Raw genomic sequence first — 10,446 nt, 5'->3', positions numbered from 1 at the left:
TTTCCTAGTTTTCAAACCCCTCCTCCCTTCCACCAGAGGACCGCCTTAGGAAAAATAAACATACTAGATTAGTCACCACAAGATTAAACAAAGCAAACTGAGTTTGTACATGAAAATAAAGGAAGCAATGAGTCTTGCCCTTCAAAAACTCATAAAACAAGATCTGAATCGAGTCTTCCTTACCAAGAACACGTCGTTCTGGGAAGCAACCTCTTGAAGAAGGAAGTCGCTGTCGTGACGGGAGAGGACACGTAAATACTCTGCGTAACTTGTTTTCATCTGACGATCAGATTACGGTTGGAGGAGATGATAGGCGATTGGAAAATACCAGGGACAGCGGAAGGCCTCCTCATCAAAAAGATAGTCCACCATTGATACTCACCGGAAGATCCACAAGAACGATGGACTCCCTGTCGGATCAACTCGATGGCAGAGTTAGCAAGGCAGATCTACTTGCCATAATCAGAGAATGAGATAATAGGCCCGAGTAGGCTAGAACTACATCAAGAACCGCGCCCACATGGCGACGCGACTATGAATAGGGCCACCACATGGTCAAGATCCAAGAATCCATAAAAAATCGACATGCCGAGATTCTCAGGGCTTCGGTGGCAGGACTGATAGGGACCCAATCTTGATCGAGGAGCGACCAAGTTTCGGGAACACTCGCGAGCAAGAGAGGCCTCAGACTCAGAAAACAACTCGACAACAGGTTCAAATTTCTTCCCATCTTATATGTTAATGTGGTTAAAATTTTATACTGTGTTTCGGTCACCTATGTTGAAGTTAGTTATTGTTATGATGAATTATGTTAATACATATTTTTTATGGATACTTAAAACCTGTTCATAATATTTTTTACTGGAGTTTGATTTGATTTAACCAATGTCATTATTTCTAAAAAAATAAATATAACCCCACTTTTTAATCAATTCTCATCAACTCTTGAAAGAAAATATGGGGAAGACAAATGGATATTTGTCCCTAAAAGTGTAAGTATATATACATACATAAAATTTGTATTTTTTTTTACCTTTTTGACTTATATAGATCATTTTATCAGTTGTATTGTTGTGTGCATATAGGTTCCTCTGTCATTCAACAAGAGACCCGACAAGAGTTGTAGGCTTAGATAACTAATTAATTATAAATTAATTAAACAGTATAAATGTTACAACATTAAGATACAACCTCCCATAACATATAATATTTTTAACAGTCTTTAATGTTTTGTACCTAAATGCATAGTTATTATAAATCTCTTATAATTAGCTAGAAAAAACTCATGGTCGATAAAATATGAAAAGAACATGTGTTTGCGTGCATAAATCACATTTTTAACATCAAAATATTAATTTAAAGTATAAAAAAACTTCAAAAATATAATGTAAGTATATAAATATAAAATAATATAACTTACATCAATATTGTAAGGAAGTAGTAAAAAAATATTACAAAAGTTCATGTTTATTGATGTATAACAGAGCATGTTAATTAAAATTGAGATTTTCATCAATTGAGTGTTTATATCATATACCAAATATATATATATATATATATATATATATATATATATATATATATATATATATATATATATTTTCCTAATGAAAAGCATAAATATTTTCATAAATAAATCCATCAATTTAAATTCCTATTTAACAAAAGAATTTACTAATTAAATTAAAAATGAATAGCTAGTACAACATATTAACTGCAATAAAAGATATTGATGAAGGAGGCATTTAAGTCATGTTGGAGAAATTTCTTCATTGTTTAGAATAATTCTTTCACATATACTCAAATAAGATGAACATCAAATTATTTTTGCAATATAAAATTTCAAAGACTAATTTGAAAATACAATTATATATGCAATATATAATTTTAAGAAAAGATCGAACCATAACAAAAAAATAAAAGACGATTGAAGTGTGTCATGATAAGACTTTCATGTAATTAAATCATGACCACTTTATGCTTTATCAAAAACTTTATATAATGGATTCAAACTCAATAATCACAACCCAACATTCCATTAACCCCAAATATGTACAAAGAAAAACAAATCCAAAATAAGATATAAACATATGATAAATCTTATTAAATATACATGAATCAAGCACAAATGGTCAAATATATGATATATCAGGAACATCATAACAATGATTGTTGTGGATAGTGGTGTTATTCTCCCTCTGTCCTAATAGGTTCTTTATCTTCTTTTTTGACACGCATTTTGACACTCCTATAGTTTCATAATAATTTTAAAAAAAAAAATTGAATAAAAGTTTGACGTTTAAATTTTTATAAAAACAATTATTCAACTATACTTCATAGGAGACTCAAAATGCGTGCAAATAGTGAACCTAAACAATCACATGGCATGGAGGGAGTGGTGTTTATACTAAAAAGATGATAATAAAGACTTTATTGGAAACTTCATATATTAGATCGAAACTCAAAAATCATAACCAACATTCAATTAAACCAATATATGTACAAATAAAAATGAATCCAAAATAAGAAGTAAATATATGACAATTACAAATTAGGCATGAATTAATCGGGAACAAATCATAAGATTTATGATATATGGACAACATCATAAAAATGATTGTTGTGGATGGTGGCCATATAGTGTTTACACTAAAAAAAAGATAAATTTAGGCTTAATTGGAAAATTTTATCTTAGACTGAAATCCAAAAATATAACCACCCATTAGATTAAATCCACATATGTAAAATTAAAAATAAATCCAAAATAAAAATTAAATATATGGAAATGGCTTACCTATTAGGCGTGGATCGGGCACAAATTGTCAGATATATGATATATTGAAAAGATCATTCAGAATGATTGTTGTGGATGGTGGTGATGTGGTGATTACCCTAAAAATGATAAATTAGTAAGAGACACCGATATGGGAGGAGGGGTGAAACGAGGATTTGGAATCCACATGGCGGATTTGGAATCCACATGGCCTGGGAGACAGAACGGCAACGGCGGAGTAGGGGTGGTTTTAATTGTGCACGCGGTGAAGAATAGAGACAACAGAGGTTTTTATCAGTTTAGTTTGGTGGAGAAGCATAGCTGCACGGTAGAATTAGGTTTTGAATTTTTGGGCTACCTGGGCTGAAACTATATTGGGCCAGCAAAGATATATAAAAATTTTATAAAATATTTTTTTGGGTCGGGCTGCAGCCCGCCCTAGCCATGGGCTAGTTCCGTCCATTTATGTAAGATAATTTATGAATGAGAGGCTGATGCTGAAGGTGGAATTTTATAAAGATAGAATAAGGAGATGAAGGGATGATTCTATGAAGTGATGAATGTAGAATGATTTTTTATTTTCATAAGAGATTGAAACGTTGAATCATTTACTTTTCAAGCTCTTATCAAAATAAAAAATCATTCTACATTCATCACTTCATACACTGATCCCTTCATCTCCTTATTCTCTCTATTTAAAATTCCACCTTCAGCATCAGCCTCTCTTTCATAATTTACCTTCCGTACACGGGCGGAACTAGCCGAGGGCTGCAACCCGGCCCATAATTTTTTTTATAAATTTTTTATATATCCTTGCTAGCCCAATATAGTTTCAGCCCCAGGTAGTCCGAAAATTCAAAACCTAATTCTGTAGTGGAGCTATGCTTCTCGAGCAAACTAAACGTATAAACACCTATGTTGTCTCTATTCTTCACAGCCTGCACAATTAAAACGGCCGCTACTCCGCCGTTGCCGCTCTGTCTCTCAACTGGATTCCAAATACTAGTTCCGCCCCTGTATCAGTCTATCTTCTTAATTTATCATTTTTAGTGTAATCACTACATCACCACCATCCACAACAATAATTTTGTTGATCTTTTCAATATATCATATATGTGATGATTTGTGCCCGTTGCACGCCTAATGGGTAAGCCATTGCCATAATTTATTTATTTTTGGATTTATTTTTAATTTTACATATTTGGATTTAATCCAATGATGAGTTTTATTTTTGAATTTCAATCTAAGATATAAATTTTCCAATTAAGCCTAAATTTATTTAGTTTTAGTGTAAACATTATATCACCACCGTCCACAACAATAATTTTTACGATGTTCTCCATATATCATAAATCTGACCATTTGTGACCGATAAATTCATGCCTAATCTTTAAGTCATTACCATATATTTACTTCTTATTTTTGATTTATTTTTATTTGTACATATATTGATTTAATTGAATGTTGGCTTATGATTTTTGAGTTCCATCTAAGATATGAAGTTTCCAATAAAGTCTTAATTATCATCTTTTTAGTATAAACACTACTCTCTCCGTCTCATTTGATTGTTCACGTTCACTATTTGTCTCCTATAAAGTATAGTTCTATAAATTTTTTTCATAAAAGTTTAAACGTGAAACTTTTATTTAGGAAAAAAAATTAGAAATTATTATGAAACTATAGGAGTATTAAAATGCGTGCTGAAAATTAACATAATTAACCGGCTATGACATAGGGAATATAACACCCCTATCCACAAGAATCATTGTTATCATGTTCTTCATATATCATATATTTGATGGTTTGTGCTTGATTCATGCATAATCAATAAGCCATTATCATATATTTATATCTTATTTTGGATTTCTTTTTCTTTGTACATATATCGAGTTAATGGAATGTTGGGTTGTGATTTTTGAGTCCCAATATATGATATAAAGTTTTCAATAAAGCTTAAAGTAATCATGATATAATTACATGAAAGTCTTATCATGACACACTTTAATCATCTTTTATTTTTTTTGTTATTGTTCGGTCTTTTCTAAAAATTATATATGGCATATATCTTTGTATATTAAAATTAGTCCTTGACATTTTTTATTGCAAAAATAGTTTGATGTTCATCTTATATCAGTATATGTGAAAGAATTATTCTAAACAATGAAGAAATTGCTCCAACATGACTACAAATGCCTCTTTCATCATGTGCTAAGCAGGTAATATCTTTTATTCTAGTTAATATGTTGTACTAGTTATTTATTTTTAATTTAATTAGTAAATTCTCTTGTTAAAATTTTATCATAGGATTTTAAATTGATGGATATATTTGTGAAAATATTTATGCTTTTCATTTGGAAAATAAATATATATATTTAGTATATGATATAAACACTCAAATGATGAAATTTTTAATTTTAATTAACATGTTCCGTTCGGAAATAAATACATAAAAAAACATAAATTTTTGTAATTTTTTCATACTTTTCCCTTACAATATTGATGTAAGTTCTATTATTTTATATTTATATATTTACACTATATTTTTGAAGTGTTTTGTATACTTTAAATTAACATTATGAGTTAAAAAATGTGACATTATGCACGCAAACACATGTTCTTTTCATATTTTAACAACCATGAGTTTTTTCTACCTAATTATAAGAGATTTATAATTACTATGCATTTTGGTGCAAAAAATTCATGACTTTTAAAAATATTATTTGTTAAGGGAGGTTGTATCTTAAGGTTGTAACATTTATATTGTTCAATTAACATTATAGTTCATTATATATATGTGTGTGTTTGTATATATGTATATATATAGAGAGAGAGAGTCGATTTTTTGTATTATATTTATTCACAACAGTCCAACTCTATTTTTATTTCATCATTTAAGGACATATTTGATAATATAATATTTACTAGAATAAAATTAAAGTCAATTATGATTTTTCATTATAATAATATACACTTTTTCGTATGGAATGATGTGTGATGTGTGTGTGTGTGTGTGTGTATATACATATATATATATAGAGTTAAGTTCTATGGAGTACAAAAAAAATTGGAGTATTGGAGTACAAAGTTTGATAAAATGTAATCAAGTCATCTAAATTTCAATTTTTTTTGTCCAATAATATTTGTAAATATTTGACAACCTGCACATTATGTTCTGCAACATAAACATCGTGATCAAATGGTAGAATAATTACTTTTATAAATCATAGGACTCTATGTTCTGCAATATAACTAATAAGCAGAACAATAATTTTAATACTTGTTAAAGTTGAAAGATATTAATGATTAATTGACAATTATGTGCAAGACAACTTATAAATGATAGATTATATCAAAATTTGGATAATCAATGATATTATATAGGATCAAACTAAAAAATTATGATTTAATTGTACTCCAATACTCCAATGTTTTTATGTACTCCATAGAACTTAACTAATATATATAGGGGGAGGTTCAAAAGAGACGGGGCATAAGCGAGAGACGTGAGGGACGTGAATGCTGACCGTTGGATCAGTCTTGATCTTGTAATCTAAGCAAATACTATACGTACTATATAAATCGTATTAAATTATGATTAAGGGTAGTATACGGAAGATTTTAAAACAAAAAAATCTCTATACGTATATTTGTTTGAATCGATTTAAGATTCATTACAAAACTTACCAAATAACACTCTCTTTGATTGATTCTTATCCTTTTTTAATCTGTTTCCATTTTGAGTCGGTACAGTTGTCTCTGTACAATCGTCTTATCCTTGCGCACGAACGGGAGCTCTATGCGATGGAGAACACTAGCAGGAACACTGAAGTGCATTCGAATTCTGGTTTGATTTCTTTTTCGCGAAAGTTTTGAACTATGTATCTTAATAATATATTACTTTCTTCTGAATTCTTGTCTACGAGATTAGACCGTTACGTTTCATTCTTTTATTGTTTACAGATGCTTGTAGCAATACTGTGTTTGATCACCATAGGTTTGATGAAAATTTTGATGTTGATATGCAAGAGCTTGGTAAAGATTGGATCCCTGAATGTGCTGAGGGATTGAAACCATTCATTGATCAGCATTTTAGTGATCTTGATCAAGCTTTTATTTTCTACAAGGAATACGGTAGATCATCTGGATTTGATGTACGTCGTTCCACTGAAAGGAGTGACAAGGATGGTAATACTATAGAGAAGTATTTTGTTTGCTCAAGATCGGGACGTCCTGACGACAAAAATGTTGATAGAAAACTCCAAAAGAGGTGGAGAACAGTTTCAACAAAGTGTGAATGCCATGCAGACCTTGTGCTTGCTTCACATCAACTAGGTGGTTTTTATGTGAAAAAGTTCACAGAATCACACAATCACCCTTTTGCAGGAAAGGGAGGAATTCAATTCCTAAGGTGTAGTAGGTCTCTAACCGAGTTCCACAGAACATTTATCTTTGATGCGTCCAAATCAAACATTGGTGCTTCACGAGCGTATACAATTTTTAAATCAATGATCGGTTCATATGAAGATGTAGGAGCTACTGTTGTTGATTTTAAGAACTTTGCCAGGGATATTAAACAACACATTGGGAAGCACGACGCTGATATGATTGTCCAGAAATTCAGGGATATACAAGAATCTTCAGACTCGAGTTTTAGATTTGAATATAGAACCGACTCGGGAAATCATCTCACTCAATTATTCTGGGCAGATGGTGAAGGCAGGAAAAACTATGAAGTATTTGGTGATGCTGTTTCTTTTGATGCAACGTATAGGACAAACAAGTATGGCATGGTTTTCATTCCTATTGTAGGAATTGACAATCACTGGAAGAGTGTGACTTTTGGGGCGATTTTGCTTGAACGTACGGGAAGACAACGAAAACTATATATGGGCATGCGAATCTTTCAAGAAGGTGTTTGGTAAGGATCCTAAATGTATTATTACAGATCAAGATTTAGCAATGAAAGCTGCTCTTCAGATTTCCTTCCCACTTGTTAAGCATCGGCTTTGTATGTGGCATATAATGTAAAAATTTCCTTCTAAGGTAAATAACATATTAGATTGTGTTCATTTAATCTCATGTATTGTTAGAAGAATTTGAATAATAAAACATGTGCATCTGTATAAAAAATGTCTGAGTTGTTAGTAAAAAGATGCTGATTATTCCACAACTCTTTTTTCGCAGCTAGGAACTGTTTTCTGTGCTGAATCAGGATTCATGGACAAACTTGGACGAGTAATCTGGGCAGATCACATAACGCCAGATGAATTTGAACAAGGATGGATAGATGCTGTTGATGAATTTGACTTGAACGAGAATGTTTGGCTAAAAGAAATGTTTGACATGAGATCTTTGTGGATTCCAGCATACTTTAATGATGAACCAATGGTAGGACTTATGCAGACAACATCGAGGTCAGAAAGTTTTAATTTTTATTTTGGAAATTATGTCCAACGAGGTGATACACTTTCAGAGTTTTACATATGCTATCAGAGTGCAATTGAAAAACAAAGGAACAACGCTAAGAAACTGACACACTATGATGACTTCACACCAAAAACAATTACAGACAGAGAGATTGAAAAAGATGCGATAAGACTTGACACAAGGGATCTGTTTTACAAGGTTCAAGAAGAGATAAGAGCTGGTTGTATGGATATTATCCTATTGGGCATGACTTGTCTGGACAATGTGAAGAAAATAAAGATCCAAGAACCAGGGAATAGAACCAGGATTTTTGAGGTTTTGTACTTTGTTTTTGAGAATTTTTATTCGAAGAATACTTGATAGGATTATATAATACTGATTACAATAATTAAATTTTTCTAACACCATGCATATGTTTTTAGGTTGAACTTAACATGGAAACACATTTTATTGAATGTTCGTGCAAACTGTTCACCAGGGTTGGCTATCTATGTTCCCATGCCTTTTTCTGCCTTGGTATTTGTGGAATTAGAATAATACCGCGACAGTATGTCTCAAACAGATGGTTGAAGAACACAGTTGAGCGCTTCAGCACACTTGAACTTGGAGAAATATCTGATAGAGATGCAACAATTTTATCTAGGCATGTGCAGACACAAGATTGTTGGTTTGAGTTCCAAGGCTGCCTAAGCGACGCATCTGGTAATGCTGATGTTTTAGAGTATATTAAAAACGGAATTTCTAGCATGAGGAAACACATAACAACAACAATGAAGAAACCAAGAACTCGATTAAACTCAGAGCAGATCGAAGAATTAATAGATTCTCATGTTGTCAATGAGATTACAATACGGAATCCTAACAAAAGCAACAACAAGGGCAGCAGGAAAAGAATCATATCAGGAGCAGAGAAATCAATTGGGTGCAACAATAGGAAAATGAGGAAATGTGCAACTTTTCAGGAGTATGCTTATCATGATTCAAGGACTTGTCCTGAGAAGACTTAACATTAAACTTGTCCTGAGAACATAGTGTTATATTTGTTAAAGTTCTTTACAATTTTTTTATAGGCTGGTTGTTTTTGTTTGCTTTTATCTATTGTGTGCTCGCACGTTCCTACACTTGTATGTTTATATACAATAAGAACAAGTTCAGGAACACTATTCATATGAATTCTATATTATGTGAACAGTTTTATAGCGACTTATGTTTCTCATAAGTCTGAATTATTCTGTTAAGTTTGCTATGAGAAATAAAACAAAGATACATTCGTTAAACTAGATTACTGTACATACAAATAACTTAATAATATACATTACCGAACACTCCGAAAGGGGTATCGTTATCTAATAACATACTGACTACAGTCATTAGATAATTTTCTTCTCAGAGGAATCAAAAACAGTTATACGGTTTGTTCAAAAGTTTTGCTACTTGCATCAATCTAGAATCCACCACAGTAGTAGAATTACATAAAAGCGTCAAATTCAATCATTGGTTGTACCACTGTTCAAAATGAAGTGATTAGCTTCATTATTCAGTTCGACGAAAGTGAATTTTATATCTTCAATCTTTTCATCTTTATTGCTTTCTTTCTCTGCAGATATGATATGGGACATTAATGTACTCTGGATCGAGTGGTATGAATCCAAAAGAGATTCAAGTAGTGAATACTTATCCTGCAAGAGTTTTTTAAAATGGTCAAGATCTGAACAATATAGATAACATTGATTGTTGGTTCAAAGAACCTCACTATATGGTATAAATTTAAAAAGTTGACTTACCTTAATCATATCATTCTTTATAGTATTCTCTTCACCACTCAAAACATGTTGGTTTTTGGTTGCATGATCTGAGATTTTGCCCTGCATAAGAACAAAAAGTTTATCTCATTAACAACATTATCTGACACTGGATAACAAAAAGAAAAGTAAATTCCAATTGCTCGTTCATATAAAAATCAGCACAAAAATATACAAGCAAAAGGGACAATGTGTGATTGTTTAGGTTCTTTAAAAAAACAATACCTAATTTTGATGCGTGTCATCAGTGTTCCATTCCTTCCCCTGATTTTGGAGCACGCCAGTAGTGTTCCATTCCTTCCCAGCAAATGTATTCTTTAACAAATTCACTAAACGTTATAAGAATAATGTAGAAATATCTAAGGAATTTTTTAGTACCATCTTTAATTTACACCTTTTTAATTGTATCCCAATCATATTCATCTGCATTACTCTTTGCAGAAA

General features: G+C 31.4%; 1 protein-coding gene across 1 annotated transcript; it reads left to right on the top strand.

Moving 5' to 3' along the window:
• The first annotated feature begins 2,924 nt into the window (after nt 1–2,924).
• LOC108203897 (protein FAR1-RELATED SEQUENCE 5-like) lies at nt 2,925–9,207 on the top strand. The gene is made up of 5 exons (XM_064083641.1): nt 2,925–3,101; nt 6,524–6,617; nt 6,734–7,633; nt 7,986–8,515; nt 8,623–9,207. The coding sequence occupies exons 1-5, from the start codon at nt 2,925–2,927 to the stop codon at nt 9,205–9,207; spliced, it is 2,286 nt and encodes a 761-aa protein (XP_063939711.1).
• Nucleotides 9,208–10,446: the final 1,239 nt, after the last annotated feature.

This window comes from Daucus carota, chromosome 8 (genome assembly GCF_001625215.2).
Source record: "Daucus carota subsp. sativus chromosome 8, DH1 v3.0, whole genome shotgun sequence".
Lineage (NCBI taxonomy): Eukaryota > Viridiplantae > Streptophyta > Magnoliopsida > Apiales > Apiaceae > Daucus > Daucus carota.
This window is presented reverse-complemented; position numbering and strand designations above follow the sequence as displayed.